Genomic DNA, 22,262 nt, shown 5'->3' with positions numbered 1-22,262 from the left:
GTTGCAGGGGAGCTGTGAGATCTCTTTCACTTTCTGTTTGTGCTGTCAGACAAGTACTGGGTAGCAGCCCTTTGAGGAAGCCTGGAACTGAGCAGCCCTGGGGTCCCTCAGGGCCACATGTTCCTCCTGATGGTCCTGAGGACCACTGATGGTGGCTCAGGGACACCTTTCCTTGCGGCCCCGGGCACCTCTGCCTGTGAGCTGGTGTGTGGATAGCAGGGGCTGTCCTGGCACCGCGGGGCTCACACACGTCTGTGGTTGTTCCCCAGGATCCAAGCTGAGCATCATCCTTGTGGGCAAGACGGGGAGTGGGAAGAGTGCGACGGGGAACACCATCCTTGGGAAGAAGGCATTTCATTCTACTTTGTCAGCGCAGTCAGTAACCCAAGAGTATGTGAAAGCTGAAGGCAACGTTGCTGGAAGACCAATTGAAGTTGTCGACACTCCCGGCCTATTTGATACAAGGGAAGCCAACGAAAGAACCGCTGAGAAGATTAAGAATGCCTTTCAGTTCCTCTATGGTGGGGTCCATGCCATCATCCTGGTGATGCAGCTGGGCCGAATCACTAAAGAAGAGAAGGAAGTGGCTGAGTGGGTGACCAGGATTTTCCATACTAAAGCAGAGAAGTACACAATCCTGTTATTCACCCGGGCAGATGACCTGGAGCATCAAGACCTGAAGGGTTTCATAGGAGGGAGCCCATTCCTGAAGGGGCTGGCCAGAAAGTGTGGGAATCGCTACATTGGTTTCAGCAACAGAGCCACCGGGGAGGCGAGGGATGGGCAGGTTGCAGAGCTCATCCGCATGATCGATGCCATGGTGGTGCAGAATTATTCTGCTCCACATTACACCAGAGAGATGCTGGAGGAAGACACACGGACATTCTTTGAGAAGTTCTGTACTATCCTGTAGGCAGTGAGGAGACTTCTCCTCCGTTGTGCCGTCCCTGCCATGCTCTGAAGATGACGCTCTCCTCGCGCGCTTGCAGTTCCATCCTTCCACCTCCACGCCCCGTGCTTTCCCCCGTACCGTGTTGCTGCTTTCCCCGCGGGCTGCATGTGCTCAATGTGTGTGTGCTGCTACGTCGCTGTGCTGCCGCTCTCGGTCCCGTCGCAGTGGGTGCTGCCGGTGCCGTGGCTGCGGGCTCTGCCTTCATGGGGTGATGCGGGGCGTGCTGTGCACTGCTGGGCATGAAGGAGCTCTCAATAAACGCTGAACTTTACTGTGTTGTGGAAAACCTGTCCCGGATCCATCTCTCATCCACACAGGGTGTGGGAAGCTGCTATGAGTGGGCAGGGATGGCAGACCCGCAGTGTGGCTGGGGATGGGGCTGCAGTTTGAGCCCAGCGCCGTGTGTTACCCTGGCAGCACTGAGCGCAGCGCGGTTCCGTCCCCTCGCAGCTCCTGCAGGGCTTTGTGGTCACACATTTCCCCCTTAGCCTGCCCAGCTCTCTCTTCCCCCAGTTGAGCCACCACAGGCACTGCTGCAGCTCGGTGATCCTGTGCTGCTCTCTCCCCAGTTTGTCCCAGGCTCTCCTGTGCTGGGGGCCCAGAGCTGGACCCAGTGCTCCTGGTGCTGCTGCACCATTGCTGAGCAGAGAGCAGGATACTGCTTGTCCCACTGCTGGCATCGCCATCCCAGCACAGCCCAAATACCCTCAGCCTTTGTCCAAAGGCCACAGCTGCTCCCAGTGCCCCCAGAGCCCAGCAGCACCCAGAGCCCTTCTGCAGAGCTGCTCCCAGCATTGCCTCCAGCAGAAGCAGCACATCCTGAGCACTCTTCCTCAGCTCAGCACTGAGAGCAGGCCTGGGGACGGGGGAGGGGGCAGGACACGCATCCTGGTGAGGAGGAGGTGATTGGGGGCTGCACGGACTGGCTCCTGGGGAGCTGCCCCTGGTGCAGAGCTGAGGCTCTCTGCTTCCCTGTGCTCTCACTTTCGTTCTCTGCAGTGCCCGGAACATGGTGCATTTACAGGAATAGCATTTTGTGCAGCCTTTGGCCTCACCCTGTGTGTCTGTTGTTGATAGGGGGCTTTCTTGGGTCAGTGCCTCCCTCAGAGCAGCACATGACAACATTTTTGGACAGGATCCATCCTGGCCATCCCCTTGCACAAGCTGAGTGCCAGCTGAGTGCTACACAGACAGCACCTATCTGTTTGTAGAGTAGCTATCTATGATCCCAGCACTGCTGTCCGACTGACGCTGCCTATAAAAGCTCTGCTGAGCTGCACAGCGGTTCCAGCCCCAGCACCGCTGTGCAGGAGGAGAGCAGGAAGAGCACAAGTGCAGCAGTCAGAGCTGGGGACACAGCGCAGCGCTGCTTGGGTGAGTTGCCTGCAGCTCTGCTGCCACTGCTGGGGGAAATTCCGAGGACGCAGAAACTGCTTTCAAGGGGTGGGCTCTGATTTCCATGGATAAGGGTCTCTTTCCAAAGATGAAGTCTATAGAGATGGGTTACTTTGATGACATTTGGCATTCTGCATGCACACACGGCTGTGGAACTGACCTGAGTCCCCAGAGATCATCTGTGTTGCCTCCATTAGCACAGGGAGGGAAGCAGGGGAGGTTTGTGCCATTCTCGCCAAAAATTTCTGTCACCTTCCAGGCTCCCCGTGTGCCTGTGAGTGCTCTCCCAATGGCAGGACGTCAAAGCAAAGGTGAGCTGCTCAACACCGCGTGCAGGCAGGCACAGTGGCTCCTGTCTGAGTGCTGGGGAAGCACGGGCGGTTCGCATCCTCGTTCAGCCTCGTGCACGTGGCGCGTGGGCTTTGTGGGAGGGCTGGGGGTGTCCTGAGGCTGCCTCCCATCTCCCCGCTCTGAGAGCCGCACACAGCGAGGCTGAGGGCGGATGGGGCGGTGGTGTCCGGTGGGTGCAGCGTGAGGTGGGTGCTGTAACCCCAAACCCCGCTGTCCCTGTGCCTGTGTCATGGAGCCCATGTCCCGCTGGCACCATGGAGGGCAGGAAACGGCCCGAGGGACAATGCTGCACAAACAGCACCGCTAGTTTTGCTCAGTGAGGGACTTCCTGGAAAAGGAGCGGTTCAGCCCCAGCTTTTGTTCACCCAGTGCAGTCCTGGGCCGCAGGAGAGCTGTGAGATCTCTTTCACTTTCTGTTTGTGCTGTCAGACAAGTACTGGGTAGCAGCCCTTTGAGGAAGCCTGGAACTGAGCAGCCCTGGGGTCCCTCAGGGCCACATGTTCCTCCTGATGGTCCTGAGGACCACTGATGGTGGCTCAGGGTCACCTTTCCTTGCGGCCCCAGGGCACCTCTGCCTGTGAGCTGGTGCGTGGATAGCAGGGGCTGTCCTGGCACCGCGGGGCTCAGACGCATCTGTGGTTGTTCCCCAGGATCCAAGCTGAGCATCATCCTTGTGGGCAAGACGGGGAGTGGGAAGAGTGCAACGGGGAACACCATCCTTGGGAAGAAGGCATTTCTTTCTACTTTGTCAGCACAGTCAGTAACCCAACAGTACAGCAAAGCTGAACACCACTTTGCTGGAAGACCAATTGAAGTTGTCGACACTCCAGGCCTATTTGATACAAGGGAAGCCAGCAAAGTAACAGCTGAAAAGATTAAGAATGCCTTTCAGTTCCTCTATGGTGGGGTCCATGCCATCATCCTGGTGATGCAGCTGGGCCGAATCACTGAGGAAGAGAAGGAAGTGGCTGAGTGGGTGACCAAGATTTTCCATACTAAAGCAGAGAAGTACACAATCCTGCTGTTCACCCGGGCAGAAGAGCTGGAGCATCCCAAAGACCTGAAGGGTTTCATAGAAGGGAGCCCATACCTGAAGGGGCTGGCCAGAAAGTGTGGGAATCGCTACATTGGTTTCAGCAACAGAGCCACCGGGGAAGCGAGGGATGGGCAGGTTGCAGAGCTCATCCGCATGATCGATGCCATGGTGGAGGAGAATTATCCTGCTCCACATTACACCCGAGAGATGCTGGAGGAAGACACACAGACATTCTTTGAGAAGTTCTGTACTATCCTGTAGGCAGTGAGGAGACATCTCCTCCGTTGTGCCGTCCCTGCCATGCTCTGAAGATGATGCTCTCCTCGCTCGCTTGCAGTTCCATCCTTCCCCCTCCATGCCCCGTGATTTCCCCCGCCCTGTGTTGCTGCTTTCCCCGCGGGCTACAGGTGCTCAATGTGTGTGTGCTGCTGCGTCGCTGCGCTCTGCTGCTCTCAGCACCGCTGCGCTGCCACTCTCGGTCCCGCCGTAGTGGGCGCTGCCGGTGCCGTGGCTGCGGGCTCTGCCTTCATGGGGCGATGTGGGGCGTGCTGTGCACTGCTGGGCATGAAGGAGCTCTCAATAAACGCTGAACTTTACTGTGTTGTGGAAAGCCTGTCCCAGATCCATCTCTCATCCACACAGGGTGTGGGAAGCTGCTGTGAGTGGGCAGGGATGGCAGACCCGCAGTGTGGCAGAGAATGAGGATGCAGTTTGAGCCCAGTGCCGTGTGTTACCCTGGAAGCACTGAGCACAGAGCGGTTCCGTCCCCTCGCAGCTCCTGCAGGGCTTTGTGGTCACACGTTTCCCCCTTAGCCTGCCCAGCTCTCTCTTCCCCCAGTTGAGCCACCACAGGCACTGCTGCAGCTCGGTGATCCCGTGCTGCTCTCTCCCCAGTTTGTCCCAGGCTCTCCTGTGCTGTGGGCCCAGAGCTGGACCCAGTGCTCCTGGTGCTGCTGCACCATTGCTGAGCAGAGAGCAGGATACTGCTTGTCCCACTGCTGGCATTGCCATCCCAGCACAGCCCAAACACCCTCAGCCTTTGTCCAAAGGCCACAGCTGCCCAGCAGCACCCAGAGCCCAGCAGCACCCAGAGCCCTTCTGCAGAGCTGCTCCCAGCATTGCCTCCAGCAGAAGCAGCACATCCTGAGCACTCTTCCTCAGCTCAGCACTGAGAGCAGGCCTGGGGCCGAGGGGGGCCAGGACACGCATCCTGGTGAGGAGGAGGTGATTGGGGGCTGCACGGACTGGCTCCTGGGGAGCTGCCCCTGGTGCAGAGCTGAGTCTCTCTGCTTCCCTGTGCTCTCAATTTCGTTCTCTGCAGTGCCCGGAACACGGTGCATTTACAGGAATAGCATTTTGTGCAGCCTTTGGCCTCACCCTGTGTGTCTGTTGTTGATAGGGGGCTTTCTTGGGTCAGTGCCTCCCTCAGAGCAGCACATGACAACATTTTTGGACAGGATCCATCCTGGCCATCCCCTTGCACAAGCTGAGTGACAGCAGAGTGCTACACAAACAGCACGGGACTATTTGTGGAGCAGCTGTCTGTGATCCCAGCACTGCTGTCCGGCTGACGCTGCCTATAAAAGCTCTGCTGAGCTGCACAGCAGTTCCAGCCCCAGCACCGCTGTGCAGGAGGAGAGCAGGAAGAGCACAAGTGCAGCAGTCAGAGCTGGGGACACAGCACAGCGCTGCTTGGGTGAGTTGCCTGCAGCTCTGCTGCCACTGCTAGGGGAAATTTCAAAGATGCATAATTGGTTTTCAAGGGTGGGCTCTGATTTCCATGCATAATGGTCAGCCAATATCTTTTTCCAAGGACAAAGTCTATGGAGATGGGTAATTTTGAAGACATTTGGCTTTCTGAATCAGAATCAGAATCAGCCCTATGAGCAGAGGCTAAGGAAGCTGTGGCTGTTTATTCTGGGGTAAAGGAGGCTGAGGGGAGACCTTATTGCCCTCTTCCAGGACCTGAAAGGTTCTTACAGTGATAGTGGGGCAGGTCTCTTCTCACTAGTGACAAATGACAGGATGAGGGGAAATGGCCTCAAGTTGCACCAGGGAAAGTTTAGGTTGGATATTAGGAAGAACTTACTTACAGAAAGGGTGGTTAGGGACTGGAATGGGCTCCCCAGGGAGGTGGTTGAATCGCCATCCCTGGATGTGTTTAAGAGCCGTTTGGACGTTGTACTCAGGGATATGATTTAGTGGAGGGTTTTTAGAGTTAGGGTACTTCTTAGGCTGCTGTTGGACTTGATGATTTTTGAGGTCTTTTCCATTCTGGGCAATTCTATGATTCTATCATTCTATACGCACGCATGGCTGCAGGACTGACCTGAGTCCCAAGAGATCATCTGTGTTGCCTCCATTAGAACAGGGAGGGAAGCAGGGAAGGTTTGTGACGTTCTCACTGAAAACCTGTCCCCTTCCAGGCTCCCCTTGTGCCTGTGAGTGCTCTCCCAATGGCAGGATTTCAAAGCAAAGGTGAGCTGCTCAGCACCGCATGCAGGCAGGAGCAGCCCGGCTGGGCTCCTGACTGAGTGCTGGGGAAGAACAAGGGATTCGCATCCTCGTGCATGCGGTGTGTGGGCTTTGTGGGAGGGCTGGGGGTGTCCTGAGGCTGCCTCCCATCTCCCCGCTCTGAGAGCCGCACACAGCGAGGCTGAGGGCAGATGGGGCGGTGGTGTCCGGTGGGTGCAGCCTGAGACACAGCAAAGGGGGTAATGCTGTAACCCCAAACCCTGCTGTCCCTGTGCCTGTGTCATGGAGCCCATGTCCCGCTGGCTCCATGAAGGGCAGGAAACAGCCCGAGGGACAATGCTGCACAAACAGCACCGCTAGTTTTGCTCAGTGAGGGACTTCCTGGAAAAGGAGTGGTTCAGCCCCAGCTTTTGTTCACCCAGTGCAGTCCTGGGCCACAGGGGAGCTGTGAGATCTCTTTCACTTTCTGTTTGTGCCTTCACACAAGTACTGGGTAGCAGCCCTTTGAGGAAGCCTGGAACTGAGCAGCCCTGGGGTCCCTCAGGGCCACATGTTCCTTCTGATGGTCCTGAGGACCACTGATGGTGGCTCAGGGTCACCTATCCTTGCGGCCCCGGGGCACCTCTGCCTGTGAGCTGGTGCGTGGATAGCAGGGGCTGTCCTGGCACCGCGGGGCTCACACACGTCTGTGGTTGTTCCCCAGGATCCAAGCTGAGCATCATCCTTGTGGGCAAGACGGGGAGTGGGAAGAGTGCAACGGGGAACACCATCCTTGGGAAGAAGGCATTTCTTTCTACTTTGTCAGCACAGTCAGTAACCCAACAGTACAGCAAAGCTGAAGGCAACGTTTCTGGAAGACCAATTGAAGTTGTCGACACTCCAGGCCTATTTGATACAAGGGAAGCCAACAAAGTAACAGCTGAAAAAGATTAAGAATGCCTTTCAGTTCCTCTATGGTGGGGTCCATGCCATCATCCTGGTGATGCAGCTGGGCCGAATCACTGAGGAAGAGAAGGAAGTGGCTGAGTGGGTGACCAAGATTTTCCATACTAAAGCAGAGAAGTACACAATCCTGCTGTTCACCCGTGCAGAAGAGCTGGAGCATCCCAAAGACCTGAAGGGTTTCATAGAAGGGAGCCCATACCTGAAGGGGCTGGCCAGAAAGTGTGGGAATCGCTACATTGGTTTCAGCAACAGAGCTACTGGAGAGGAGAGGGATGGGCAGGTTGCAGAGCTCATCCGCATGATCGATGTCATGGTGGTGCAGAATTATCCTGCTCCACATTACACCCGAGAGATGCTGGAGGAAGACACACGGACATTCTTTGAGAAGTTCTGTACTATCCTGTAGGCAGTGAGGAGACATCTCCTCCGTTGTTCTGTCCCTGCCGTGCTCTGAAGATGACGCTCTCCTCGCTCGCTTGCAGTTCCATCCTTCCACCTACACGCACCGTGTTTTCCCCCGTACCGTGTTGCTGCTTTCCCCGCGGGCTACAGGTGCTCAATGTGTGTGTGCTGCTGCGTCGCTGCGCTCTGCTGATCTCAGCATCGCTGCGCTGCCGCTCTCGGTCCCGCCGCAGTGGGCGCTGCCGGTGCCGTGGCTGCAGGGCTCTGCCTTCATGGGGCGATGTGGGGCGTGCTGTGCACTGCTGGGCATGAAGGAGCTCTCAAATAAACGCTGAACTTTACTGTGTTGTGGAAAACCTGTCCTGAATCCATCTCTCATCCACACAGGGTGTGGGAAGCTGCTGTGAGTGGGCAGGGATGGCAGACCCGCAGTGTGGCAGAGAATGAGGATGCAGTTTGAGCCCAGTGCCGTGTTACCCTGGAAGCACTGAGCACAGAGCGGTTCCGTCCCCTCGCAGCTCCTGCAGGGCTTTGTGGTCACACGTTTCCCCCTTAGCCTGCCCAGCTCTCTCTTCCCCCAGTTGAGCCACCACAGGCACTGCTGCAGCTCGGTGATCCCGTGCTGCTCTCTCCCCAGTTTGTCCCAGGCTCTCCTGTGCTGTGGGCCCAGAGCTGGACCCAGTGCTCCTGGTGCTGCTGCACCATTGCTGAGCAGAGAGCAGGATACTGCTTGTCCCACTGCTGGCATTGCCATCCCAGCACAGCCCAAACACCCTCAGCCTTTGTCCAAAGGCCACAGCTGCTCCCAGTGCCCCCAGAGCCCAGCAGCACCCAGAGCCCTTCTGCAGAGCTGCTCCCAGCATTGCCTCCAGCAGAAGCAGCACATCCTGAGCACTCTTCCTCAGCTCAGCACTGAGAGCAGGCCTGGGGCCGAGGGGGGCCAGGACACGCATCCTGGTGAGGAGGAGGTGATTGGGGGCTGCACGGACTGGCTCCTGGGGAGCTGCCCCTGGTGCAGAGCTGAGGCTCTCTGCTTCCCTGTGATTTGCGGAATCAAACTCTATAATCCAGAGATGGGTTATAAAGTAGGTATGTTTATTTCAGCGCTGGGTGCAAGGGGGATAGCTCCTCCAAACTTGCACACCAACTGGTAAAACCGTGATACAGATATAGGTACACCTCATGCATAGTCAATGATGTCCCGTAATTCTGATACATATTCTTTATCATGCAGACCCCCTCTTGTTATCGCCCATCTTGTCAGGGAGATGCAACTCCTCTTTTGATATTTACAACCCCTAATCCCCTCCTCACCAGATGTTTCAGGGAGTTCTCACTCCTTATCTGCTCTCCCAGACCCACTGTCTCCATTCCTTGTTATTCTACCTAACTAAATCATTTTCTGTAAACTCCATTCCTTGTTATTCTACCTAACTAAATCATTTTCTGAAAACTACCTTTAACTATCCCCCTTCTAGCCCCCCTTTATTCCGAATTCCAGCAGAGCATCTGTTTTCTGCTTCCCTATTCATTCCCCCCTTTTCTTTAATCTAGCAGGATTTCTCTCCTGCTAGATCATTCCTTTTCTGTGTGTGGCATCTAGATTAATTTCTATGTTCTTGTTGATTGTCAAATTTATCAGGGACGCCTCTAGGTACCTGACTGAATCTATATACATTTCTTTTTCAAATGCCAGGGTGAATGGTATAACTAATATAAGAAGTGCCCAGGTGCATCCCCAGTTAGATGGTTAAGTTGGACCATAAAATCTTTCCCCCACAGTACCACCAGAGATCTGCCCTGGAGATTTCCAATCTTGTATAATTTCCTGCTGAGTCCTCCGTAACATTCAAGACCTCATTGCATAAGGAAAAGTTTCCCATCGGCCTGGTAGCCTTCACACCCTGCCGTGAGAGGCAAGCTGTGTGGTTACCTACTGCTGTAGAGATTGCAGGAGGGATCTTGACACCTGTATCAGGCATTGGAGGAATGAGAGAGAGATCTGCAGTCTCTGTTTCCCAGGCAGTTTTCTCTTGGTACAGGGCAATCATGCATCACATTCTCTTGGGGTCCTTGGTCCACCCCAGCAGAAAGGGCACCACCTGAGCTATGGGCCGTTCAGATACACAAGCATAGCAATTGCTACGGTTGAGACTCTGGACAGTACACTTAATCCATTCTACCCAGGCATTAATGTCCCCATATCTTGTTTCGATTTCCAGTGTTTGCCTAAGATCTTTTATCTCCTGAACTGTCCTAACTGCAAGCTCTTCCCTATCCTGGACATTCTGGGTATTTAGTTAGGAGTGTATGTGTCCAGCCTCAATAGGCAGTTGTCCACCATACATCATTCCATACACTACAAGAGTCCCTTATTCACATCAAAACTATCAGTTGGTCCCTCCCCTGCATTATTGTCAAATTTTACATTTTCCAGATAATTATCAGGATAACGAATGGGTACAGCAGTAAAAAACTCCTTGTTACAACATGGAAAACCTTTTGTGAGCATTAGTTCTATATAGGTTATAATACTCTCCCACTTACATATACAATTTATTCACCTATTTGAGGAGAAGTTAAAGGTTAGTTAAAATGATCTGAAATTAAAAAAAAACTTTTCATTATTTCCTTCTAATTCTTATCTTTTAAAGGTTTTTCTGTGGCAACAGTTCCCACGCCTCAGGGCTAGTGGATGCCTTTAACAGTGTGTAGTGAGTCCATCCTTTCTTGGTTGTCCTCACAGCTATTTCAGTCATTAGAAGTACTTGGAATGGTCCTTCCCAGTCAGGCTGCAGCTTTGTCTCCTTCCCCATCTGGATCAGGATCCAGTCCCCAGCTTGAAATGGGTGAAGTCCTTGGATCCTGGTCAATAGCAGGTACCGTATAAACTGCCTTACAGTCTCCTTGTTTCACAAAACTGCAGCTGTCAGTAAACCAGGAACTTCTACATCTTCTAGGGTTTTGTCCTTTAGGTCTGACTGACCGTCTGAAATGTGCAGCTTCTGTTGTTTCAAAGTAGTCAGGAGATACTGGTTCTCCAGGTGTTCGCTAAGGAAAGATACTGGGTTGACAATATTAGTTACAATTATTTCTACAACATTCTGCTCTATCAGGATGGGCCTGGTATTTCAGGGATCTTTGGGGTGAGAGCCAATGTTCCCCTTTTGCCTCCAATACAGTGAGATATTAAAACTGGGATCCTTTGGCCCAATGTAGATTTACAGGCTGCTTGAATATTGAGCACCAGTGCAGCCACTGCCCTCAGGCACCCCGGCCATCCCTTACTCGCTTCCTGGACAATTTGCAGCTCAGGGGTTTGGCAGATGGCTTCTTTCCTGGCATTCCTTAAGGTTCAAAGTCCAGCTGTAATCTCCCAAATATGTCACTTGCTGTTGAGTTATTTGTGCTTTCTGTAAATCAAGAAACTCAGCAGACTCACAGACCATTGCACAGTTCTCTTTTGTTGCTGTGGCATCCACGTGCTGCAGTAAAGTTCCACCCTGGGATGGAGGATCCCAGGTCTCAGGCTCACGAGTTGACCAGTTCACAAAAATCATTAAGCTGTTCTCACAACTCTGGGTAACACTGTTCTGGTTAACTGAGTCTCTTCTCCCCATATTGGCCAAACCAGGCAGAAGAGACATGCTTCAAATCCAGAAGGTAAACTCCACCTATTCATTCCTTAACTGGGTTAATAAGGTGCATGGATTTGCCACCACTGAGTGTATCCATTCAACAATTCTATTACTTGTCCTCAAGTCTTGTACCAAACTATTACACTTGCTATCAGAAATTTTTTTGCAAAATTGGAGTCCAAGCTCCAAAAGGTTATCTATTATTTCTTCTATCCTTCTACAGTTACATATCCTTATAGGGCACCGCTTTACCCTGACTGGGCAATCTCTTGCTTTTAACTTCTATTTAGGGCTTCATGTTTGGCCCTGATGCCCACACCCCTAAGTGCATCATATTTGATATTACTGTGACTCCGGGGGGTACAACATTGTTTTTCCCCATTTGTGTTAAAGCCAGACTTACATCTTTTATTCAGTCAATATTGTTGGACCCTTAGCTTCAGTTTAAATAAATTTCTTGCCAGAGTAACCTGGCAGGTACAAGAATTTCTGTATTCCTACTTTTATTTAATTAATCCAAAAATGTAAACCCTTTTCTTGTTGGGCAGTAGCTTCTACTACTGCTACAAAACTATCTATGAGTAGTAAGAAGCACCCATATCCACCAGAAAATAAACCTCTTTATCCTGCTTCCCTAGATGCAGTTTCCTTTGCAGTTTGCACACTGCTCTCCTTCCAGGGGCAGAACCCTCCCTGGGCTCTTCAAGCCCCCGCTCCCTTCACCCCTCTCCCTGAGGGGATCTCTGGGTCCTATAGCCCTATTCTAGCACCACAACAGTAACAGCTGTTATTATCACCAATTCCCTTACTATCTGTTTGTCAGTCATTTTGCTTTGTTTTGTTTTCATATCGTTTACCTCTCTTCAGTCCTGATATCCCTGTTATACCTTGTCAGTCCTTGCCTTCTTCAGCCTGTGTCTGTCCCAAACTTTCTCACTTTCCAAACTCTCATCATTACATCAACTACTAACATCCTATTTCAGTTTTATCTCCTTCTCTCCAGAGGTGTCCAATGCTAACACTGGAATTTCAGGTTTCCCAGACCTCTGCACATGAAGGCTGTTCTCACTTCCAGTGCCCTGTCCCCTTCACCTCCCCCTTTCCACCTCCCCCTTTGTAGTTTACAGCAGCAGTCTCTGTCTGGCTCTCTCTTTCTCTCCAAGAGTTCTTGCGGGGGGGGTGGAACAGTGCAGGGGGTTGCTCTCATACAGGCACAGATAACCCACCTTCTCTTTAACTCTTTTTCCTTTGCACACTATTCCACTATTTGTGCCCTCAGTTACATTTCCACATACCCTCAGTTATACTTCTGTATCATTAACAATTACACTTTCTTATACCATCAAAGCAGTTTGTTCCATTCCCTTCAGAACCCACAGAACAAACAATACAGTTTTTCAGTTTCCACAAACACCCTTAGTACCATATAACTTTCCTTTAGCAATCCATAGTGTTCAGTTCCTTGGGCTGTTCCACCCTTATTTTTATGGCCTTATTTCATGTTTTTCTTGATTCCCAATTTCATCTTTATCCCCTAGTTTTAATTCAGTATTCTCAAAAATTGGTGCTGTCATCCAGGTTTTCTCTACCCCTGTTGTCTTTAAGGTCTCATTTGTTAATTTGAGTCCTGATACCTTATGGGCCACCAATGAATGAGCTGCCCCTGTATCAACTAAAACCACAACTTCTTCACCCTCAGGTCCCACTTTTATATTTACATGGGGCTCCTGGTGGGACCAAAATTTTGAAAGCCCCAGAAATTGATCTCATTGTTCTGCTACTCTTATTTAACTCATTTTTATTTATTTATTTTTTTTTTATCTCAATTATAAGATTTCATTTCCTTCTTAAAATTTCTAATTTCTCCACTAGTGAGTGGGAGTTTTCATAGCATATTTGTCCTTGTCCCAGTGGGACCTCCCATAAGGGGTACACTGAGGTGTTGGTACAGCTAGCATCCCTTTCACATTGTTTTAATTCTCTTCAGAGCCCAGCATGCCCCCCTTTTCTGTGAAATGACCCTATGTTCTTTACCATTTTCTCTTACTGGGGCAGTGCCTGTCTCCCTTTGTGCTGCATTGGGGTTACATGGGGGGGGGGGGGGGAGATTCTCTAGAGGGTCCCACTGATTAGTTTTTTGTTTGTTTGTTTGTTTTCCTAATTCCTCTCCCTCCTGGTCCCGGCCTTTTTCTTTTTACTAATTACAGGCTGATTTCTTGTATCCAACAGGCAGCATATTCTGATTCCTCCTTTGAAAAGGGGTTTTGTTCTTATATATATACATATAAATTCAAGATCTGACAAACCCAAACTTCATCAGATCCATACTTGGCCAAATATTGATTTTCCCTGTAGTGGCTCTCTAGGCCATATCTGTACACAATATTTAAACAACTTTTCCCTGTCCTTTTTCCTGATTTTGGGATTTTTTTTTTTTTTTCTTAGGTATCTCTTTCCCTTGTGTTCCCCCCCCCATTACTCTGTACACACACAACGAGGGGGAGCAATGGTTCAAAACAAATTCCGTAAAGTTAACACGTTAAAGCGGAGGTAACACAACCCTATTGTTTCTCTAATCTGAGTCTTTATCACCCTTAAACCGCGGCATTCTCTATAACAAAAGCAACAGGGTCTCGATAATAATTGTGGTTCGCCTTTGATGGCCTTTTCCACCGCCAGACTTCGTATGCGCTTCGCTAACAATTGCCACAACGCTACCAATAATTAATAAGACAAACACATAGCAACATATAGAACATGAAAGAAACTTTTGCTTCGTCCGTCCCCGGCCGTTTCCCTCGCGGGAGGACGGAACCGCGGGTCGGGACTCCGCACTCGCCCCGCAGCTGTGCTGCGTCTCACTCACACCACACTCACACAGACTGCACAAGACCGGTCTTTACTCACTTCAAGGTACAACATTTCTCAGAAAATATCAAAGTTGTTGGTTCAACACTTAGTTCAAATGTACAGTAACAAGCGCTAATAAGAGATGTTAATAATGGCCAAATACACAACAATTCCTGTTAATACAGCTAGGAAAACCCAAGTTAGCGTTGACAGAGTATCCACTATACTTTGTCACCAACCAACAAAACCCTTAAGGGGGAGCAAAATAGCTCTCCTCGTGCACGTACAGTAATCCCGGTGGGACTCGAACCCACAGCTGAAACTGCCTTAGTGGGACCCAAACCCACAATTAGAACAGCTCAGACCGCTTCAGTGGGACTTAAACCCACAATTGAAACGGCTCAGAGACCGCTTCAGTGGGACTCGAACCCACGATCTACACGGCCTCTGATCGTGATTACACAACCAACAACCCGGGCCCTTTACCAAAGGGGAGAGCATGACAGCTCACAACTCCTGCGTAGGACGTCTCCTCACGACTTACGGATTCCCCTGTACCCATTAAACATACCTTATCCGCCGATAGACGGTCCTTGTCTGCTCCCGCAGTGATCGGATGAGGGAAGGGAGTCCTTCCGAGAAATCTCGGGGCGCGCCAAAGGTGTCCCCTCTCTCAGCCGGTCCTGCAGCCGAACAGAGAGGGTCCCATCTGGGTCGCCAAAATGATTTGCGGAATCAAACTCTATAATCCAGAGATGGGTTATAAAGCAGGTATGTTTATTTCAGCGCTGGGTGCAAGGGGGATAGCTCCTCCAAACTTGCACACCAACTGGTAAAACCGTGATACAGATATAGGTACACCTCATGCATAGTCAATGATGTCCCGTAATTCTGATACATATTCTTTATCATGCAGACCCCCTCTTGTTATCGCCCATCTTGTCAGGGAGATGCAACTCCTCTTTTGATATTTACAACCCCTAATCCCCTCCTCACCAGATGTTTCAGGGAGTTCTCACTCCTTATCTGCTCTCCCAGACCCACTGTCTCCATTCCTTGTTATTCTACCTAACTAAATCATTTTCTGTAAACTCCATTCCTTGTTATTCTACCTAACTAAATCATTTTCTGAAAACTACCTTTAACTATCCCCCTTCTAGCCCCCCTTTATTCCGAATTCCAGCAGAGCATCTGTTTTCTGCTTCCCTATTCACCTGTGCTCTCAATTTCGTTCTCTGCAGTGCCCGGAACACGGTGCATTTACAGGAATAGCATTTTGTGCAGCCTTTGGCCTCACCCTGTGTGTCTGTTGTTGATAGGGGGCTTTCTTGGGTCAGTGCCTCCCTCAGAGCAGCACATGACAACATTTTTGGACAGGATCCATCCTGGCCATCCCCTTGCACAAGCTGAGTGACAGCAGAGTGCTACACAAACAGCACGGGACTATTTGTGGAGCAGCTGTCTGTGATCCCAGCACTGCTGTCCGGCTGACGCTGCCTATAAAAGCTCTGCTGAGCTGCACAGCAGTTCCAGCCCCAGCACCGCTGTGCAGGAGGAGAGCAGGAAGAGCACAAGTGCAGCAGTCAGAGCTGGGGACACAGCGCAGCGCTGCTTGGGTGAGTTGCCTGCAGCTCTGCTGCCACTGCTGGGGGAAATTCTGAGGACACGAAATCTGATTTCAAGGGGTGGGCTCTGATTTCCATGGATAAGGGCCAACCAATATCTCTTGCCAAAGACAAAGCCTATGGAGATGGGTTACTTGGATGACATTTGGCTTTCTGCATGCACACAGGGCTGTGGAACTGACCTTAGTCCCCAGAGATCATCTGTGTCACCTCCATTAGCACAAGGAGGGAAGCAGGGGAGGTTTGTGCCATTCTCACGAAAATTTTTTTCACCTTCCAGGCTCCCCGTGTGACTGTGAGTGCTCTCCCAATGGCAGGATGTCAAAGCACTGGTGAGTGTCACCCTTATTGCATGGTTGTGTGTATCCTGAGGCTGCCTCCCATCTCCCCGCTCTGAGAGCCGCACACAACGAGGCTGAGGGCGGATGGGGTGGTGGTGTCCGGTGGGTGCAGCCTGAGACGCAGCACAGGGGTAATGCTGTAACCCCAAACCCCGCTGTCCCTGTGCCTGTGTCATGGAGCCCATGTCCCGCTGGCTCCATGAAGGGCAGGAAACAGCCCGAGGGACAATGCTGCACAAACAGCACCGCTAGTTTTGCTCAGTGAGGGACTTCCTGGAAAAGGAGCGGTTCAGCCCCAGCTTTTGTTCACCCAGTGCAGTCCTGGGCCGCAGGGGAGCAGAGAGATCTCTTTCACTTTCTGTTTGTGCTGTCAGACAAGTACTGGGTAGCAGCCCTTTGAGTAAGCCTGGAACTGAGCAGCCCTGGGGTCCCTCAGGGCCACATGTTCCTTCTGATGGTCCTGAGGACCACTGATGGTGGCTCAGGGTCACCTTTTCTTGCGGCCCTGGGCACCTCTGCCTGTGAGCTGGTGCGTGGATAGCAGGGGCTGTCCCGACACCACGGGGCTCACACACGTCTGTGGTTGTTCCCCAGGATCCAAGCTGAGCATCATCCTTGTGGGCAAGATGGGGAGTGGGAAGAGTGCGACGGGGAACACCATCCTTGGGAAGAAGGCATTTCTTTCTACTTTGTCGGCACATTCGGAAATCCAGCAGTGCAATAAAGCTGAAGGCAACGCCGCTGGAAGACAAATCGAAGTTGTCGACACTCCAGGTCTATCTAATAATTGGGAAGAAAATGCAAAAACAGCTGAAAAGATTAGGAATGCCTTTCAGATCCTCTCTGCAGGGGTCCATGCCATCATCCTGGTGATGCAGGTGGAACGAATGACTAAGGGAGATCTGGAAGTGGTTGAGTGGGTGACCAAGATTTTCCATTCTAAAGGAGAGAAGTACACAATCCTGCTCTTCACCCGCGCAGAAGTGCTGAAGCATCCCGAAGACCTGAAGGGTTTCATAGAAGGGAGCAAATACCTGAAGGTGCTGGCAGGAAAGTGTGGGAATCGCTACATTGGTTTCAGCAACAGAGCCACCGGGGAGGTGAGGGATGGGCAGGTTGCAGAGCTCATCCGCATGATCGATGCCATGGTAGAGCAGAATGGCGATGCTCCACATTACACTCGAGAAATGCTGGAGGAAGACAAATGGAATCTATCTGAGAAGTTCTGTACTATCCTGTAGGCAGTGAGGAGACATCTCCTCTGTTGTGCCGTCCCTGCCGTGCTCTAAAGATGACGCTCTCCTCGCTCGCTTGCAGTTCCATCCTTCTCCCTCCATGCCCTGTGTTTTCCCCCGCCCTGTGTTGCTGCTTTCCTCGCGGGCTGCATGTGCTCAATGTGTGCGTGCTGCTGCATTGCTGCGCTCTGCTGCTCTCATCACCGCTGCGCTGCCGCTCTCCTCCCCAGCTCTACAGACATGGATGAGCTGAGACAGAGGGGAACGTCGGGGCTGTGGGATGTGCCACTCGGGGAGGTCCCGGCACGGAGCGGTGCTGCGGAGCCGGGAGCCTCTGGCCGCCCTGCTGAGAGCCGGGCTGGAAGGAGCCGTGCGGGGCTGGGGGGCTCGCGGTGCCGGTGTCCGTCACGTCGCAGTGGGCGCTGCCGGTGCCGTGGCTGCAGGGCTCTGCCTTCATGGGGTGATGCGGGGCGTGCTGTGCACTGCTGGGCATGAAGGAGCTCTCAATAAACGCTGACCTTGCTGTTTTTTGGAAACCGTGTCCCAGATCCATCTCTCATCCACACAGGGTGTGGGAAGAAGCTGTGAGTGGGCAGGGTTGGCAGACCCGCAGTGTGGCAGAGAATGAGGATGCAGTTTGAGCCCAGCGCCGTGTGCTGCCCCGGCAGCGCGGTTCCGTCCACTCGCAGCTCCTGCAGGGCGTTGCAGTCACGCATTTCCCCCTTAGCCTGCCCAGCTCTCTCTTCCCCCAGTTGAGCCACCACAGGCACTGCTGCAGCTCGGTGATCCCGTGCTGCTCTCTCCCCAGTTTGTCCCAGGCTCTCCTGTGCTGGGGGCCCAGAGCTGGACCCAGTGCTCCTGGTGCTGCTGCACCATTGCTGAGCAGAGAGCAGGATACTGCTTGTCCCACTGCTGGCATCGCCATCCCAGCACAGCCCAAACACCCTCAGCCTTTGTCCAAAGGCCACAGCTGCTCCCAGTGCCCCCAGAGCCCAGCAGCACCCAGAGCCCTTCTGCAGAGCTGCTCCCAGCATTGCCTCCAGCAGAAGCAGCACATCCTGAGCACTCTTCCTCAGCTCAGCACTGAGAGCAGGCCTGAGGCCGAGGGGGGCCAGGACACGCATCCTGGTGAGGAGGAGGTGATTGGGGGCTGCACGGACTGGCTCCTGGGGAGCTGCCCCTGGTGCAGAGCTGAGGCTCTCTGCTTCCCTGTGCTCTCACTTTCGTTCTCTGTAGTGCCCGGAACACGGTGCATTTACAGGAATAGCATTTTGTGCAGCCTTTGGCCTCACCCTGTGTGTCTGTTGTTGATAGGGGGCTTTCTTGGGTCAGTGCCTCCCTCAGAGCAGCACATGACAACATTTTTGGACAGGATCCATCCTGACCCTTTCCTGACACAAACTGAGGCCACAGGCAGACAAAATGGATGTACTGCTTTGGTATCTGCTTCTCAAAAGAGTCGTTCCCAACTCCCCTGGGGTAACTGTGGCTTTCCCTGCCACTCCCTAAGCTGGCAGTGTCCCCCGGCCGTTCTCTGTCCACAGCAGCCCCTGCTCAGCGCTGTCTCATCGCTGACCCCATCCCACTCTCTTCCAATTCTGTCCCGGCTCACAGAGCCCACAGCCCTGAGTGCAGCCTCACCCATCCACACACCGCACTCCATCCCCTGCTCCCATCTACAACTCCCACCTAACTCCCCATCTCCAGCTGGGACGACAGAGGCCTGTGCTCCTGATCCCTTCCACATCGTTCCCTGGGACAAAAGATCACCCCGGGTATTTTGCCGCCTCCACATCGCAGCCTCAGGCAGCCCTGCTTGGAAGGACAGCGATGAGCTGAATTCCTCGCTCAGGCTGTGCCCCATTTCCTCACACTAAGGAGATCTTTGCCCCCCACCTCTGTTCGCTCACTGCCGCAGTTTCTGCAGTCAGCCAGCAGTGGTTCAGCACAGGAGCTACTGCAGAACTTTGCACGGGGCTATTTGTGGAGCAGCTGTCTGTGATCCCAGCACTGCCCTCTTCCTGACACTGCCTATAAAAGCTCTGCTGAGCTGCGCAGCGGTTCCAGCCCCGGCACTTCTGTGCAGGAGGAGAGCAGGAAGAGCACAAGTGCAGAAGTCAGTTGGGTGAGTTGCCTGCAGCTCTGCTGCCACTGCTGGGGGAAATTCCGAGGACGCGGAAACTGCTTTCAAGGGGTGGGCTCAGATTTCCATGGATAAGGGCCAACCAATATCTCTTGCCAAAGACAAAGCCTATGGAGATGGGTTACTTTGAAGACATTTGGCTTGTGGAACTGACCTGAGTCCCCAGAGATCATCTGTGTCACCTCCATTAGCACAAGGAGGGAAGCAGGGGGAGGTTTGTGCCATTCTCACCAAAAATTTCTGTCACCTTCCAGGCTCCCCGTGTGACTGTGAGTGCTCTCCCAATGGCAGGATGTCAAAGCACTGGTGAGTGTCACCCTTATTGCATGGTTGTGTGTATCCTGAGGCTGCCTCCCATCTCCCCGCTCTGAGAGCCGCACACAGCGAGGCTGAGGGCGGATGGGGCGGTGGTGTCTGGTTGGTGCAGCCTGAGACGCAGCACAGGGGTAATGCTGTAACCCCAAACCCTGCTATCCCTGTGTCTGTGTCATTGAGCCCCGCATTCTTCCCATCCTTGGGAAGAAGGCATTTCATTCTACTTTGTCAGCACAGTCAGAAACCCAACAGTACAGCAAAGCTGAAGGCAACGTCTCTGGAAGACCAATTGAAGTTGTCGACACTCCAGGCCTATTTGATACAAGGGAAGCCAACAAAGTAACAGCTGAAAAGATTAAGAATGCCTTTCAGTTCCTCTATGGTGGGGTCCATGCCATCATCCTGGTGATGCAGCTGGGCCGAATCACTAAGGAAGAGCAGGAAGTGGCTGAGTGGGTGACCAGGATTTTCCATACTAAAGCAGAGAAGTACACAATCCTGCTGTTCACCCGCGCAGAAGAGCTGGAGCATCCCGAAGACCTGAAGGGTTTCATAGAAGGGAGCCCATACCTGAAGGGGCTGGCCAGAAAGTGTGGGAATCACTACATTGGTTTCAGCAACAGAGCCACCGGGGAGGCGAGGGATGGGCAGGTTGCAGAGCTCATCCGCATGATCGATGCCATGGTGGTGCAGAATTATCCTGCTCCACATTACACTCAAGAGATGCTGGAGGAAGACACACATTCTTTGAGAAGTTCTGTACCATCCTGTAGGCAGTGAGGAGACATCTCCTCTGTTGTGCCGTCCCTGCCGTGCTCTGAAGATGACGCTCTCCTCGCTCGCTTGCAGTTCCATCCTTCCACCTCCACGCCCTGTGTTTTCCCCCGCCCTGTGTTGCTGCTTTCCCCGCGGGCTACAGGTGCTCAATGTGTGTGTGCTGCTGCGTCGCTGCGCTCTGCTGATCTCAGCATCGCTGCGCTGCCGCTGTTGGTCCCGCCGCAGTGGGCGCTGCCGGTGCCGTGGCTGCAGGGCTCTGCCTTCATGGGGCGATGCGGGGCGTGCTGTGCACTGCTGGGCATGAAGGAGCTCTCAATAAACGCTGAACTTTACTGTGTTGTGGAAAGCCTGTCCCAGATCCATCTCTCATCCACACATCGTGTGGTTGTCTGTTTTTTTTCCTGTGCTGAATCAGTTGCTTGTCAGTCCTTCTCGAAGCAGACGCAGCCCCAGGCAGTGGTTGGGTTTTCTTTACAGGGATGTTGACAATATCATCGCCACTTATCATATGTTTGTTTGCTATAATTCATCATGGCTGGGCAGGCACATTATGACCCACCAAGATCTGCATTTCAGGCAGGATAGCAGCTGTCCCATTGTAACCTCCCTTCCACAGCCATGGAGGTGGCTTGCAGTCTGTGATTATCCCTTCCAGAGCCCAGCACACACTCACAGGACACTTTCCCTTTCCTTCTTGTTGACAGCAGCACCTTGAGGCTGAAGAGTTTCTTCAAGGGTCCCCAGACCCACTCTGGTGGTTCACTGTTGCTGAAGGCAGAGGTGAAGAAGCTGTGATTCCTGCTCAGCTGAAGGCTTTGGTTTTGTTTTACCAATTAATCTGTCTTTGTCCTGGAGAAGCTGGCAGCCTGGGACTTGGACAGATCCTCTCCTTGCTGGGTAAAGAACTGGCTGTATGGCTGAGCCCAGAGAGTGGAGGGGAATGCAGTTTTAAATTCACCTGGCAACCACTCACCTTCCCTGGGGATTGGGATTGGTGTCTGTCCTGTTCAGCATCATAGAATCACAGAACGGCCTGGGTTGGAAGGGACCCCAAGGATCATGAAGCTCCAACCCCCCACCACAGGCAGGGCCACCAACCTCCCCATTGAATAGCAGCCCAGGCTGCCCAGGGCCCCATCCAACCTGGCCTTCAACAGCTCCAGGGATGGACGGGGCATCCACAGCCTCTCTGGGCAGCTGTTCCAGCACCTCCCCACTCTCACAGTACAGAACTTCCCCCTGACATCCACCCTCAACCCGCCCTCCTTCAGCTCCAACCCATTTCCCTTGTCCTGCTCTGATCTGAGCATCTTTGTGGCCTCCTCTGCACCCTCTCCAACAGCTCCTGTCTTTCCTGTATTGGGGGCCCCAGCTCTGGACGCAGCGCTGCAGATGGGGCCTCCCGCTGCAGTGATGTACAGGCCGCTTCCGGTCGCTTCCGTCATGGAGGGATTCCCGTGGCAACATGGCGGCTGCGCTCTCGTTCGGGCAGCTCTCGCGAGAGCGGCTGACGCAGCGTGGGCGTTGCCAGGGCAACGGCGGGGAAGCCACGCCCCTGCCTATAAAAGGCCTCCAAGAAGGCCGCGGCCTCAGATGGAGAGGAGGAGGAGGGTGAGGAGGAGGTGGGGGTGGGTGAGTGAGGGGCGCCGTGCCGGGACTGCTCGGCGAGGTGTGAGCGCTGTTGGTGTCAGCAGTTCGGCTGTGGAGAGCCGCACTGAGGGCTAAGTATGGGCACCAGGGTGAATAATGGTACGTGCGGCCGCTCAGACAGGCCCCGTTGCG

At 53.0% G+C, this 22,262-nt stretch overlaps 2 protein-coding genes across 2 annotated transcripts; both read left to right on the top strand.

The window, feature by feature from the left end:
* Positions 1-56: 56 nt before the first annotated feature.
* LOC140247943 (GTPase IMAP family member 8-like) lies at positions 57-19,977 on the top strand. The gene is given in 9 exon segments (XM_072328144.1): positions 57-909; positions 2,627-2,658; positions 3,349-3,991; positions 5,289-5,430; positions 6,161-6,212; positions 6,913-7,133; positions 7,135-7,556; positions 15,970-16,001; positions 16,605-19,977. Coding segments are annotated over 9 exon segments (2,952 nt in total). The 5' UTR covers positions 57-148; the 3' UTR covers positions 17,252-19,977.
* LOC140247942 (GTPase IMAP family member 9-like) lies at positions 19,842-21,200 on the top strand (the record flags this gene model as incomplete). Its single annotated transcript, XM_072328143.1, is given in 2 exon segments — positions 19,842-20,439; positions 20,442-21,200. Coding segments are annotated over 2 exon segments (633 nt in total), but the record flags the coding sequence as incomplete, so codon positions are not given.
* Between the last annotated feature and the right edge of the window lie 1,062 nt (positions 21,201-22,262).

The sequence above is a fragment of the Excalfactoria chinensis genome, chromosome 2 (genome assembly GCF_039878825.1).
Source record: "Excalfactoria chinensis isolate bCotChi1 chromosome 2, bCotChi1.hap2, whole genome shotgun sequence".
Lineage (NCBI taxonomy): Eukaryota > Metazoa > Chordata > Aves > Galliformes > Phasianidae > Excalfactoria > Excalfactoria chinensis.
This window is presented reverse-complemented; position numbering and strand designations above follow the sequence as displayed.